The sequence below is a fragment of the Cladophialophora yegresii genome, assembly GCF_000585515.1.
Source record: "Cladophialophora yegresii CBS 114405 chromosome Unknown aczIN-supercont1.1, whole genome shotgun sequence".
Classification (NCBI taxonomy): domain Eukaryota; kingdom Fungi; phylum Ascomycota; class Eurotiomycetes; order Chaetothyriales; family Herpotrichiellaceae; genus Cladophialophora; species Cladophialophora yegresii.
In genome coordinates, this window is record NW_006913045.1 from 1,975,503 (window position 1) to 1,989,471 (window position 13,969).

The 13,969-nt window shown below is 54.8% G+C and overlaps 8 protein-coding genes across 8 annotated transcripts; 3 read left to right on the plus strand and 5 right to left on the minus strand.

Annotated features, from left to right (window-relative positions):
- Positions 1-813: 813 nt before the first annotated feature.
- A1O7_00698 (uncharacterized protein) lies at positions 814-2,343 on the minus strand (the record flags this gene model as incomplete). The annotated part of the gene is made up of 2 exons (XM_007754739.1): positions 814-2,137; positions 2,195-2,343. 2 exons carry the CDS (start codon positions 2,341-2,343, stop codon positions 814-816), a joined length of 1,473 nt encoding a protein of 490 aa, XP_007752929.1.
- A 551-nt stretch (positions 2,344-2,894) lies between these two features.
- On the minus strand, positions 2,895-5,545 carry A1O7_00699 (uncharacterized protein; the record flags this gene model as incomplete). The annotated part of the gene is made up of 3 exons (XM_007754740.1): positions 2,895-3,337; positions 3,385-5,209; positions 5,372-5,545. The coding sequence occupies 3 exons, from the start codon at positions 5,543-5,545 to the stop codon at positions 2,895-2,897; spliced, it is 2,442 nt and encodes an 813-aa protein (XP_007752930.1).
- Positions 5,546-6,009: 464 nt separating this feature from the next.
- On the minus strand, positions 6,010-7,116 carry A1O7_00700 (uncharacterized protein; the record flags this gene model as incomplete). The annotated part of the gene is made up of 1 exon (XM_007754741.1): positions 6,010-7,116. The coding sequence occupies one exon, from the start codon at positions 7,114-7,116 to the stop codon at positions 6,010-6,012; it is 1,107 nt and encodes a 368-aa protein (XP_007752931.1).
- A 1,396-nt stretch (positions 7,117-8,512) lies between these two features.
- On the plus strand, positions 8,513-8,971 carry A1O7_00701 (uncharacterized protein; the record flags this gene model as incomplete). The annotated part of the gene is made up of 1 exon (XM_007754742.1): positions 8,513-8,971. The coding sequence occupies one exon, from the start codon at positions 8,513-8,515 to the stop codon at positions 8,969-8,971; it is 459 nt and encodes a 152-aa protein (XP_007752932.1).
- Positions 8,972-9,228: 257 nt separating this feature from the next.
- A1O7_00702 (uncharacterized protein) lies at positions 9,229-10,298 on the minus strand (the record flags this gene model as incomplete). The annotated part of the gene is made up of 2 exons (XM_007754743.1): positions 9,229-10,103; positions 10,163-10,298. 2 exons carry the CDS (start codon positions 10,296-10,298, stop codon positions 9,229-9,231), a joined length of 1,011 nt encoding a protein of 336 aa, XP_007752933.1.
- Positions 10,299-11,045: 747 nt separating this feature from the next.
- A1O7_00703 (uncharacterized protein) lies at positions 11,046-12,017 on the plus strand (the record flags this gene model as incomplete). The annotated part of the gene is made up of 1 exon (XM_007754744.1): positions 11,046-12,017. One exon carries the CDS (start codon positions 11,046-11,048, stop codon positions 12,015-12,017), a length of 972 nt encoding a protein of 323 aa, XP_007752934.1.
- A 670-nt stretch (positions 12,018-12,687) lies between these two features.
- Positions 12,688-13,006, minus strand: A1O7_00704 (uncharacterized protein; the record flags this gene model as incomplete). The annotated part of the gene is made up of 3 exons (XM_007754745.1): positions 12,688-12,758; positions 12,830-12,910; positions 12,967-13,006. The coding sequence occupies 3 exons, from the start codon at positions 13,004-13,006 to the stop codon at positions 12,688-12,690; spliced, it is 192 nt and encodes a 63-aa protein (XP_007752935.1).
- A 272-nt stretch (positions 13,007-13,278) lies between these two features.
- Positions 13,279-13,824, plus strand: A1O7_00705 (uncharacterized protein; the record flags this gene model as incomplete). The annotated part of the gene is made up of 1 exon (XM_007754746.1): positions 13,279-13,824. One exon carries the CDS (start codon positions 13,279-13,281, stop codon positions 13,822-13,824), a length of 546 nt encoding a protein of 181 aa, XP_007752936.1.
- Between the last annotated feature and the right edge of the window lie 145 nt (positions 13,825-13,969).

Here is a 13,969-nt window from a genome sequence, read left to right on the forward strand (position 1 = left end):
CTGCGATCACTGGCACTCACGACTAGATGCCTTCTGATCCCTTCGCCGACGACCAAAAAAAGAACTTCGCAACGGAGGCACGTGCCGCAGAGCCCCCGGTTTTGATGCTCCGCCGGCATCCAACGGCATATCGCAGACACACAAGCGAGCCTGAAGATGCTGCGACCGCCGACGCCTGCAGCGGCTTAAGCAAGGGACTGGGATGTCCGTCGAGGGTGTTCGTCCGAGCTATTGAATACTGCCGGGGTCGACCTTGAACGGCACTTTCTAAAGGGCGTACCCCTGGCTCTGCCGTCGAGGCTCCGCAAGGACCACCAGCCAAGACTCGGCGCAAAAGGTTCATGATTGCAGGTCCACACCCCTTTACTTGCGACGTACTCTCGCCTCAGTGTCGGCGACAGTCCTAGAAGCAGCGGGATGCATCTTCTTTGATTCATTCACACGCAACTCATAACTCGTTCAAGCCGAAGACAAGCGCCCTGAACTTCACTTTCAGTGTTCGTTCGGATGTACACCTGAGCCAGGGTGGGCTGGCGTGAGCCACGCATTCGCCTTGCAGCAATCCCTATAACTGAACGTCTACCGAAATGCCGAGCTTGATATTCTCCGCACGATGGGTGTCGCTCTCAATGGCATTAACATGGGCAGTTAACGATATCGTTTCGATCCTGTACTCTCCGGTAGATCTCAACCGCAAGGCGGGGGGCGTAGGGGAAAACACCCTGAGAGAACTTGCGGCACTTGCGGCACTCGCAGCAACAGCCATTTAAACGTGGTGACCAGGCTACGCCTGCTCCGCCTGCTTCGCCCGGCTCAGCTGACCTCCAACCATGAGAACCACCTGTCGCAAGACTCGCGGTTGAGCCGCGCATCCCTCCTGGTCAGACAATCCACATAGTATTCATCCTCCGGTCCGTAGACTTTCAGGGCCAGGTCCAGCTCCTGTTGCGCCCAATAGTCGCTCTTCGCCAGGTTGCCTCTTCGACAGTTCAAGTGTGACAGATTCTGGCACGTAAAGACGCTGGTCTCGTCCGTCGGTCCGTGGTAGCGGTTGGCCTCCGAGTCAAGGGCAATGACCTTCTCGAATACGCTCTCGGCATCGTCCCAGTGCTGCTGTTCGACGTAAAGGTTGCCCAGTCTGCGGAGACAATTTCGTCGCGCCAGGCTAGAGTGGCCGTGGGACGCGGCGCTGGTGTCGCAGGCCTCGAGGATCAGCGCCTCGCTTGCGTCAAAGTCGCCGGCACGCATCAGCTCCACGCACAGGCCTTGTTTGAGGAGTAAAACTTCGGGATGCCCTGGACCGAGCGCTCGGGAGGACGTATCGAGGACGACTCTCATCGCGGGTTGGGCGGCAATACGCATCATCTCCCAGCTTCGCATGTTCTTCATGATGCAGGCGAGCGGGTGTCGTGGCCCTAGTGTTTTCGATGACATGGAAGCCATGAATCGCACAACGGACATCCATGCTTGCTGGTGTCGGCTCCAGCGGCGGTTTCCCATCACAGCCAACAGACTCATTAGGATTTGTCTTGTTGGGCGCAGCAGATATCCTTCGGCCATGGCACAACCTCTTTGCAAGTCTTCAAACGCAGTGGGGAAGTTCGCTTGCTCCAAAAGGGTCAGCCCATGCTGGAATTGGTGCCAGATATAATTCTTCCGTCGTCTGAATGGCATTATCTGCTTGATTGATTGCTCGGACGAGATCCGGGTAGGGACAGCAAGGTCTGCTCCAACGGCGGTGGTGATGAAAGCTTTGGTGGCCATGATTATGGCATTGGTCGTATCGTTCAAGTCGTCCTTGAGTATGAAGTTAGGTATCGAGGTCGTGTTGCTGGGTTGTCGCTTCATCATCGCCCGTCTACCGTGTACTGGTGTCAGGATCCCAAGAGAAAGCACATCGGACTGCCGGTGCGGAGTCCCGCCTGAATCGCTCGATGTAGGTGAAAGCACCCGAGAACAGCCTGTAGCTGTGTCATTGTCCTCGTCCTTGATATGGCTGGGGGAGGATTTGGTGCTCAAAGTCGACAGAGATGGGAGCTCGAGATTGCTGAAGATACTCGGCGACCACGTCCGGCTGCTTGATCTGTAGTGTTTGCGGATGCCCCATCCTCTCAGTCTATTCTTGTAGGACCGCAACCTGTATGGAGATTAGTAGTGACTCAAATCTAGAAACAGGACTCCACCGGGCACTCACGAAGATTTAAAATGGTACCTGTGGCAAAGAATGTGTTGGACTTCAGACAAATTCCGGTCTTCTTCCACATACAACCGTGTTATGACAGCTCGATGGTCTTCCCAGTCGGCCAGCGACGGCGGATACGCAGGTTTAGGAACGGGAGACATGATGTGTCGATTACAGGTACATTCCCGAGATAGCCACACATCCGACACGCCGATGCGGAAGAGTAAAGGTTGCGGGGGCCGGTGGGACCTAGCTTGGATTTGGGGGCCAGAATGGTGGTATGAGGTTCCACAGGCCTTGGAAAATTATCGAGGATGAAGAGCGAGATATTTGGGAACCGTGGCACGGGACAGTACTGGTATGCGACCAAGAAAGACGCAAGATTGGGCGAACTGTTCAGCCGAAGTTGGTCCCCGTCGATGCCAGCCTCGCGCCTTTCCTAAACCGGACGCGACGAGGCTGCGCTTTCCTCAAACACTAGGTACGAATCCGCGGTCCACCACTGTTTGATTGACGATGTTTGCTTGCTTGAGAGCTGATTACTTGAGACACTATCGATTAGTCCATCTCATCTCATTTTAGATCCTAGATATCTTGCATGTGCGATCCGTTCTGAAGCACATGCCCTCAGAATGAAACGCCTCGCTAATGCGCTCAATCAACGTAAGCCAGTGCGAATGGACATGACTCCCACCACAGCTGCGCCGTATCTTCATTCGTCGGCATCGAAGATCTGAAAGGTATTGTCTAGGATGGTCTCCACGACCTTAGCCTGCCACCCTGAATCTGCAATATCCGCACTTCCGGGCCCGTTTCCGTTGACGCCGGCTCGTTGGCCCATCAGGGTGGGCGCAAAAACAATTGCCAAGTTATTGTGGGTCATCTTGTTGCTGCTGCTGTGCTGTGCCACTTTGTGAAGATGGATTGTCAGAACCCTCAGTGTGGCGTAGTTAGGATCGGGGAGCGCATTGACAAGCGCGTGAATTGCATCCCTTCGCTGTACAGCGTCCTCCAGCTTGGCGGCTTGAATGAAGTCTCGATACTGCGCCGCGGTAAGTAATGGATCCGGCAGATCTCGAAGGAAGTGCTTGAGCAGAGTGGTGACCGAGGCAATATCGTCCGCGCCACGAGTGCGGAGGTCTACTGAGTTGGCATCTAAAAGCATGTTAGCGAGGTCCGACCAGACACCACTAAGATCTTACCATGATCGAATTTCTGTCTTAGCTCCATGATGTTGTTCGCCGAGCCAGAGGTTCTGTAGATGCCTTCTACGTTGAGTCCGTACATGTCGACTGCTTGGACGCATTGCATGACGATGAAGGGGACGGCCGACCCTTCACGCTGGAATAGCTCGTCGAGAGAGACCCCAAACACAGGACGAACAGGCGGACCAGCTTTCGGGACGGCCTGCCGCGACGGAAGTGCATTGACACCTCCTGGCCGCGGTGCTCCGTTAGGAGGTCCGCCTGCTCCAGGACCTGGCATTCCCCGGCCGGCGCTTTGAGGTGGCATACCTGGTTGCTGAGGTTGACCCATGCCACCTGGACTTTGAAGTCCTTGTCCTCGGCCCATCACAGGTGGCGGGTAACCTCGTCCCAATTCCCCAGGTGGTGGTTGTTGTCCACGTCCCATGGAGCCTTGCGGCGTCGGACCTGGCTCGCCTGTTGCACCTTGACCCTGCGGGGTTGGGGCTTGTGGTGTTTGGCCCCATCCCATGCCGCCCAGAGGCGGTTGACCCTGGTTCGACCCGCCTGGCGGACCTTGCGCTTGACTTATGCTGCCCGGTGGAGGTTGAGCTCTACCGATCCCACCTGGAGGCGCGGCGCCTCCTCCCATACCCTGTGGTTGGCCTCCTCCCATTCCTAGCGGTGCTCCTCTGCCTGGGCCCATCGGCGGTTGGCCACGACCCATTGGCGACCCTTGCCCACCTAGTTGCGGCGAGGGGCTCCGCGGAGGTTGAGACTGTTGACCTGGGCCTAGCGAAGGACTGCCACTGGTCAAATTGCCGCCATTCAAAGCATTGTTCTGCGGTGTTTGTGGTCGTCCGGCACTAGCAGGACGGCCTTGCGGATTACCTTGCAGTGGCATTGGATGCTGCGACGATTCATCGCCATATTCGTTGCCCGGGTAAGGAGTCACCCCAGATACTTGCCTTGAGTGCATTGATGGATAGTTGTCATCTGAATAGTCCGGCTGCTGTTGTTTCGGAGACAACGAGGGATGTTTCTCGTACTTGATCTCGTTGGCTCGCTGCGGCGGAGCTTTGGTGCTGGCAGCGAGGACAAAGTCAATGAAGTCTCGCTCGTTACTGATGCCCGAAGCCGCTTCGCGAAGACTCCTTGGCGATTGACCAGGAACCGACGACTGTGCCTTCATGGGGGTCACACAGAGGCCGTACCCCAGCATCAGCTTCTCGCTCAAGTTGGCAAATTTTTGCACCTGCCCGCTCAGGCCTGCGTCAATTTCCCTCGTCAACTCTTGTAGAGCATTGGTAGTCTGGGGCCTATGCGTGCTCAGCAGCTCATTCCGCAGGCTCTGCGCAGAGTCCACTTTGGCGGCGTAGTCGGCATCGGCAGCTTCGAGCTTGTGTCGCAGGTCTTCCTCAGCCTGGGCTGCAGACCTCTTCAACCCGAACTTGCCTGACTGTCTCTCGCCGGTCCTTGCTCGATCATATTGCTCGGCTAGCGAGTGGTAGCGGTTTTTGGCCTTCTCCATCGCTGTCTCTGCATCCTGCACTCGCTTTTCCGCACTCATACCCGCCTGTTTCCAGTGCTTCCGACCTCTTTCGGTGTTGGCTGCCAGCTCGTATAATTCTTCCGACATGCCGAAGAGCGCATTGCTGAACTGAAGGCCATGGTCGGCTATTCTCTCGTGGATGCTCGTGAGCTCTTTGTAGTTTTCGGCGAACGTGCCCTGCCTGCCCTCGGGTCTTGCGATCGAGTCGTGTGTGGCCCGGCTGAGTCTCTTCAAGCCCTGCGAATGCTTCTCCTCGAGGGCCGATCTTTCCTTCAGGAAGGCCGCAAAGTCCTGTTTGAGCTGTCAGCGAGCCCCGATTGTTAGGTAGCAAGAGGGCGTACTTGCCTTTGTTGAATTTATGCTTTGTTTCAATCTGGTCATCAGCGTGGTCATGCCGATCTAAGGAGCGCGTTAACAATCGTCGCGACTAGGGGACACAGTGGTTGTCCTTACGTCTGAAGAGAGAACATTGTGCATCTTCTCCCTGTACGAGGGATCCAACTCGTCACCAGGCCCGTCGCCAGCAGGCACAGGAGGCAACGGTGCTTCATTGTCGCGCTGCGGTCCTGGTGGCATGGGCCGCGAGCCGCCATTCATGGGCACGTAGGACTCAGTCGCGGCAGCCATTGTGGAGGACATGCTGCAGGCTGGGCAGGTTCCGCTGCAAAGACGTTATGCCCGTGATGCGGGGAGAAGGAAAGGGAGGACGATCGGCGAGGGAAGCAACATTCGTCGGCTTCCGGAAATCGACACTACGAAGGATTAAGGGACCGCGATGCTGGCCTTGTGGTGAAGGTGCAATTATCGCAAGAGACTGAATTAGAAGTAGAGAATACCTCGTCTTTGTGCTTCCCAGTTTTCTACTGTACGACCAAGGCATCACCAAACTGCGGCAAAAGCCCCAATTCTGGCAGTGATGCGGCTGTTTAAGCTCCGCAGGCGTCATCCTAGTTAAGCTGCGCCACAGCCCGCGTGTTGCCACAAACGGACGCGTGTCTGCACGGAAGACGGACTCTTGAAGCCAGAGCGATCCACGATGCTTGACACGTCCGAGCACGCGACTGTCCACGACAGATCAACAGCAGCGACATCTACAGCTTGCCTTGGCGCCTATCCTCACCAATCTTGAGGATTGGTTTGAGATTGTCTTTCTGGACGCGATCCCAAAGACTTCCAAGCCCTAGCTTCCTCCCTCGCTCATCTTCTCGTCTGAAGAACTCTTCGGCGCTCTTGATCCTGTTGGGATGAATCTCATCCAGCAGCTTGTAATCTCGACGAATAACACCCTTGTTGCCGGCAGAATGCTTCCACATGTTGAAGAACCCAGTGAAGTTCTGTCTGTAGGTCATGAAGGACGGGTCAGTGGGATCTGAATTGAAGCCTCCCCCAGTATTGGCAAGCTGCTTATTGCGTCCCGTGTTCCAGAAGGTGTCAAGGTCGACGTCGACATACTTGGCCGGCTTCCCAGTCACCTTCTGGAACGCGGCCGCCAGATCGGCGTACTGGATATGGTCGATAGCGACTTCAAGGTCCATGCCGTTGGATCTCTCTGGGTGATCGAAAATCCACCGGACATAGTGCTCGCAGTCATCGAGGGAAACGTGCACCACAGCTCCGTCGCCGAGTGGGAACCGCCATGTGACAATACCGTCGATGACCGTAGGGGTGAAGGCGGCCAGACCGGCTATCGCCATCTCGATGTACGGGCCGGTGGTGAACACAGACACACCCATGCGAGCGCTGTTGACCTGGTTTTGTGCGAGCACCCACTCGCCGATCCTGCCTTTCCCGTCGTAATGCCCACAGCGGAAGTTTGGGTCGTATCCCGACTTCTTGTAGACGTAGTCGAGATTTCCGTAGACGTAGAATTTGATCCCAGCCTCAAGCGCAAGCTCGTAACTCCTGATTGCCCAGAAGATCTCGGTCTTCTCGCCGCAGTTGAAGCCGTCGATGTTGATGAACGCTCCGTCACAGCCTTGGTAGAGCTTTCGAAGATCTGGTTCACTCGCAAAAGTGCCCTCCATAAGCTCAACGTTGCCCATGGCCACGAGATCTTTGGCCCGCTGCGAACCCAGGTTCCGTGTCAGGACCCGACATTTGTACTTCTTGTCCTTGACTAGGCCGCGGACAACGGGTATGCCCTGGGCTCCAGTACCTCCTATCACCGCGATATAAGATGTTTGGTGGCGTGAGGACATTTTTACTGCTGATCGTCTACAACAAAGCAACGCCCATGATCTGAGAAAGAGGAGCGAAAGACGTACCGATTCGAAGCTGGACTCACAAAGGCTTTAAAGCTTCCAATATGTCCGTCTGGACGTCGTGATTGATTAGTCTTCTTCAGCTGTCTGGGCATTCTTTTCGTTTCACTTCCGGGTGTTTAGTAAACCCAGACGTCCAAATTACGCTGTGAAGATGTACGAATTTCGTCCAAGCGGCCTTCCGTACATGACGAGAAGGTCATGATATCGTCGGTGACTCGAGCTGGAGGAATTATTAATATATAGAAATGGAAAATGCGAGGGATGTACGAAGTACGGAGTGCTGGTACTGTAAGCTCTCGCTCGAGATGAAGGACGAGTGATCGACGGCTGACGCGCATCCAGGGACACACCCAAGAGGCGCCTGATAGACCGTCACCAAGCTGAGCTACAGGCGGTGGGCATTACCGAGGTACAGTATCAAACGCGCCTCAAATACCTGGTCAGGTACTCCGTCCATAGGCACAGCCAGTATCGGACGACACAACTACAGTACGTCCGTATCTCGCTGCACCACAAGACAATGTGAATACATTCTGTACCTGGAATCCGTCTTATGGCATCGCATGGGATAAGCACGACATAAAAAGACCGAAGCATCATCAGCAACCCCCTTACCGCAGTACTTTACTCGAACAGGTACTGACTGGTCATTCCGATGATAGGTCGACGAGAATGTTGTGCCTCTAGCAAGAATCGTAAGCGTGATCACCCCGCAGACTAATGACTAAAGGTAATTAGTTAGGGATCAAACTGGCAAGACAGGAGGAACAAGTTTGCTGTCTGGCCAGCGACAGTAATCAAAGTAGTAGCGTCCACACTTTCATTGCACATACATTTCTGGGCAAAGGCACAAGTATTCCATATGCTCGGCAGACACAGGTCCGAAGGAACAACAAGGATCTGCTGAGCGAAGTAACCAGCAGGAGTGGTGAGAGCGACGTCTTCCCAGCTGTCAAAAGGGCGCAATATGGCCGTTCCACCAGTTCGTTCAGATGACCAGTCTCGGGCGTGACGGATACCGAACAACGACAAGATCGTCGGAGGATGCACCACCATGTCCACATATTCACGTTCTGCTGTGATGATTGACTGCTTGATGTTATGGTCATCAACGCCCTGAAACACTGGGTCAGCGCCCGGTTGCCTTCAATACCACCTCGTGGCCATGATCAGGCTGACTGTGCTACCATTTCATGAATTCTCCTTTCTTCGCATCGTCGATGGGAGGGTTGACACGACTTATATAAACCATCTGGCTGGAGCAGAGGCAGCATTGGTTCTGAGTAGGCAGACTCACACTCACTGCGTACCCCTCTAGTTCACCATCAATATGCGGTTCTCCTCCGGATCCCTCATGACAGCCTTGTTTGTGGCATCGGCCACGGCGCAAACATTCAACAGTGCCAACGTCCGCATCACCTTCTACAGCTTCGTGGACAACACGGACAACCTGGACGGCGACTGCAACGCCAACTGCGATGCCGGTGGCACGGCGGGCAACTTGGAGCTGGCCATGCAATGCCCCGGCCGATCCGGTCTTGCCGGTGGCGTCGGGACCCAAGATAGTCCCATCACCGCCGCGAGTGCGGGTGACGGCCTCCCCGTCCAAGCATGCGGCTCCTTCTATGTCCCGTACTTGCAGAAATGGTTCATATATGAGGATTTCTGTACCGACTGTGAGGCCGATCCTCCCCATTTTGACCTCTTCGCCGGCGGTGGGCCGGACAACAACTTTTGCCCGAACATTTGCGACTGTGAAAACCAGCTGACTCCAGGTGGAGACACGTAAGAGTCCTTCCACGCATTCGTGTGTTCTGTTCTGACTCACTTCTCTCAGTTGCATTTACACGGACATCAGTGACGGTGGTTCACTCACTGTGTCAAGCGCGGCATTGTTCGATGGGAGCAACTGTAACTTTGCAGGATCTTCGGCGTCGTCTTGCTGAAGAGGAGGCGCTAGCAGGGCGGGAGTTCAGAGCGATTCTTGTGACCAAAGGTTGTTCAGCTTCCTCGACCAAAAGCCAGTAGCCACCGACATCGCGTACTTCATTCCATCTCGAGTATTCTGCAGAAATCCAATGGTTCTTCCCCACGTTGCATTCTCCACTTGTTCGTCGAGTTCTGTACATTGATCGCCCCTCGTATGAGGAATGGCCACTTGCGCGCAAAGCACTCGGTCATCTCCCACCCGTGGATGTCCCAGGGTTCGCCCCATACAATCAACCCATTAGTCTGCTGAGTGTCGAGATCACCCGAGCCCCCAGGGTGGTGCCCATCGCCGACCATGTCCAGACACAAGTGCAGATCATCGATATTCTCTTCTCCATATCGCAGGATATTATCCCGGATCTCCGGGTCGGGAAAGATGTCCCACATCGGATGATGCGCCATGGTCTTTTGCAGTTCCGTCGGCTCGAGCGTGGGAGGCAGCTGGCGGATCTTGGAGGACGCGGTCGGAGAGAGCGGTAGGAAGGGCGACGGATAATCGTCGCTGTACATCAGATTCAGGTCCAGTCCGAGGAGGTGCACGTTTGAAATCAAGGCACGGTAGACGTTATAATAGACCAGCGAGATCAGGTGATCGGCCGGTAGCTTGTACAAGGTGGCATCATCTGGGCCGTCCTGTGTCGACTTCTCCGCCAGCTCCTTGATGCTGACCAGACGATCCTCCAGTAGCACCTCGTACCACCGCTGACACGAGTGCTTGCTCCGGATGGACACAAAGGGCGACTGGGTGGCCTGGCTGAACGTCTCCACGGCGGCCTGCCACTCGGTGCTGCCGAGTTGCTTCGTCCGCAGCTGCACCACGTCCTTGAGATCGATGCGTTGGTGCAGGCGCACGTCTTTAAGCCCTGCAGCTCTAGCTTTCGACGTCGAGGGCCCAGCTCCACCTCCGGCCTTCTGCTCAGCCTTGCGCCGCCCTATTCGACGTGTCAGCGGGTTGCCTGCTGATGATACCGGATACTGAGAGCAAACACACTTGCCGCTCGTTGATTCAGCCGATTCTGAAGCTTGCGACGGATCACCGGGTCTGTAATGCCTGACCACTCCTCATCCAGCGACTGAACGTCCTGATGGAGTTTTAGCTCGGCACGGAGACCAGGAATAAGTGGCATGGTTCGGTTATTGCCGCCTTTACTTTGCTCTGTTCTGAAGCCACCAGAGGCAGCCCTGGGTTCTGGAAAGCCCAAGTCATCGCAATTTATGGTCTGCAACCTGCTTACACCGGGTCTAAAGCGCCAAGGGCCTCAACAGCCACTGTCACACCATTCGAGTCGCGCGCATGATGGCTGATTGGCTTGAGTTGACGGAGATATGCAGGTCGCTGACAAGCGGGCCTTTAGGCCTTCCCCTACTCGTCAAAACACGAGGGATATACTCTGCAATGGTCGCATGCTTGAAGCATCCGGACATATTCCGTGGCAAGGAGGTAGACTTGACTTGGAATCGACTTCGATCGCAGATTTTGAGCCCCCTCAATCTCTATGGGGATGGCCTGGTCGATTTCGGGATCATAATGGGAGGTGGCTGGCTTCACGAGCCATGACGCAGCGGATTGTCCGCTCTTCATCCTTCGCATCAATCCAGCTGGTGATGCAATAACAAAGCTGTATCTTAGGTACCTTGTCGCCCTGTCATCTACCCGCATAGTACCAGTCCCTGCGACAGTTCCCAAGCAACACGTCTACCGCCTGCTCTATTCGAAATAACCCAACAAGTTGTTGAGGGCGATATAAGACTGTCACGATGTCCAGGGATAGCCAACATGTCCACGAACCCATCCTCAGCGCTCAGATTTCCGCGCCAGAAGACCCACGCACCTTTATACGAATCCAAATCTGCAACATCTTCAAGTACCGACGATGTCCCCCCATCTGAAATGGTCCTCAGAATCGCTCCCTTCGCTTGAGGGACGGACTTATGTAGTGACGGGCGGCAACACCGGTATTGGCTGGTGGACAGTCTATCATCTGGCATTGCACGGCGCAACGGTATACCTGATCTCTCGCTCGTCAGAGAAAGGCACCTCGGCAGTCGCGTCAATTACGGCTTCAATCAAGCAGACCAAACCCGAACTTGTGCCCAGAATCCACCTGCTTCTGATGGACCACATGTCCCTGAAGTCGGTCGTGGCCGCGGCGAAGCACATCCGCTCGCAATGCACCAGCTTACACGGCATTGTCAACTCCGCAGGGATCATGGCCACGCCCTTCCAACTCAGCGAGGATGGCTACGAGGCACAGTGGCAGACCAACTACCTCGCTCACTGGCTCCTCACCTACCACCTGCTACCACTGATGACGGCGACGGCTAGCACGTCTCCCTTGGGGACCGTACGCGTCGTCAATGTCAGCTCCATGGGCCACGCGGCCACCTTGAAAGAAGGCATCGATTTCGAGGACACGAGTCTGGAGAACCACTTTACCTTCCGTCGCTACGCGCAGAGCAAATTGGCCAACATTTTGCATGCACAAGCTTTGCATGCCCGGTACAACTCGCCCATAGCCGCAGAAGGCCACCCGCACATTTGGGCCGTCTCTTTGCATCCGGGCAACATCGACACGCAGTTGAACAAGAGATCCTGGGGTGGGTCGACTCTGGTGCCGCTTCTGAGATGTATGGGAGCCTACATCGAGCCTGAGCAAGGGAGCTTCAATTCGCTGTGGGCAGTCGCGGGGAAGGAGATGACGAAGGAGATGTCGGGCGGTTATTTTGTGCCCGTGGGTGAAAGAAAGACGCCCAGTAAACAAGCGCAGGATTCGACCTTAGCCGACAGGCTTTGGGACTGGACTGAGCGGGAGATGAGGGAAAAGGGCTTCTTAGAGATGAGATAAACGGGATACTCGGAGGCATAGTCGTTCAATTCAGAGGGCGGCTTTGGGTTTGGCGGCGCGAAGATTTGATTTTGTGATCTTTGAAGCCGATGGCAGCGGTTGGCGGTCGGTGGACTGGGTCTTTGATAATGTCAACCAGAATAATATGTTTCGCTTACCATACTCCCATTGATCAGGAGAGTCTTGTAGCAACTGTGACAAGGGCCCCGGTAGGATAATCACTCATCTGCCGTCGGGCTTCGAGAGCTTCAGTAACATGGCTGCATATCGTGCTTCGGTGCCGTCCAGACCATAGTCAGCACTCAGATTCATGCGGCTGCCTCACGCACTTCGTCATGCCAGCCATCGATGATGCCCCCTAGAAGATTGAAAAGCCACCTCTGCTGTGATTTCGCTAGCGAAGAGCTGCGCGACGAGTAGAATGGATCCCTGGACATTAGTATCTGCTCAGCGGAACGATGCTGAACCCCAGCAGAATGTTCACGAGCGGTGCAGAACCGCACTGGAGCAAGCCTGATGGATTCTGATCTTGTCTCATTGTTCCACCACGTCTATGCTTGCCATTTGTGGTATGTACAGTCGGCTCGCTCAAAGCTCCTCCATGACCAATGTTCGGGTCTGAGGCTTTCTCACAGCTGCTTCCCTCAACCACCACCTGTAAACAACCAACTCAGTGTTGAGCGCCTCCCGCATCTGGGTTCTTTGCACGGGGATTCCGGGGATCGTTTCTGAATTCGTCCGCTATTCAAGGCGAAGTCGTCAGCCAATGCGCGTTGACCAAACCTATAGATAAGGTATTGCTTGTAACTCACAGTCCATCATGGCATTGGCGCCCTTGTTGACTCCGTAGAAGACGATGAGACCGGCAATGTAGAAAGGGAGCATAGGCTCGGCTGTTCGGCGTGTCAATATTGTGGCAAGGCGATATCTCCAGTTCTTGCAGACGTACCGAGCTTGCCGGGGAACTTCTTGGGGATGAAACCAGGCATCTTGACGGATAGGCTGGTTGTGAGGTAGCTGGTGGATTGCGTGAAGGCGCAGTTGTCGTCAACGAGCTGTCGGAGAATCTCAGGTCTGCGAGCTCCAATCGAACTCGACTAAGCCCAATTGGGATTATTCTTGGCGAGTTTGAGCGCTTTGTTTTATGCGGCTGAACTCGACGCGCAGCCATCACGATCGTTTGTTGATTCCAAAGCCCAAAGGTATGGGCTACAAATGGGGAAGTGAGTGCGTACTCGAATACTTCCTGGATTGAGTCGAGATGGCGGCTCTTGGCCCGGCGGTCTCTTCCCTGCGCTCGTCTCTCTCCCTCCTCGAATCCAGTATTTCCGTCCTCGACGAAGGTGTTTCCGACTTTCCTAGGCTGTGCAAGGTCCTACAAACACAACAGCACTTTGAACTTCTTCCCGAGCCCACACTTCATGAGGCACAGCAAGCGCTGGTTGACGAAATTGTCCCAGCTATTAACCAACTCCTCTCGACCGCAGAGAACTACATCAATCAGCTTGGCCGGAAAGAAGAGAATTTGAAGGCCCGGTCTGAATTGCTTGAGGGCAGGCTGAACAACAACAGGCGGAGGACGTCGAGTTTCGGAGGTAGCACGGAATTCCCACGACCTGGCAAATCAGCACAATCCGCAGCACCTTTGAGCGATGCAAGAATGCTAGAGATGAAACGCCTACAGCAGAAGAAAGAGAGGTTGCAATATGCCATTGAAAGACTAGAATTGCAAAGCAAGCAAAGAGAACGAGAACTGAGGAAGAGCATGGGCTGTCGTCAGAGAGTGACCGACAGCAAGCCACACTGACACCCACTATACATTGCTTTTGAGACTGCCAGATTATCTCATGGACGAAGTCACAGTGAACAACACTATGACTCAAGCATAGATGGAGAAAAACAGCAGAACAGAGCTGAGCAAGAAATGAGTCTCGTCAAAAGCATGGTTTATT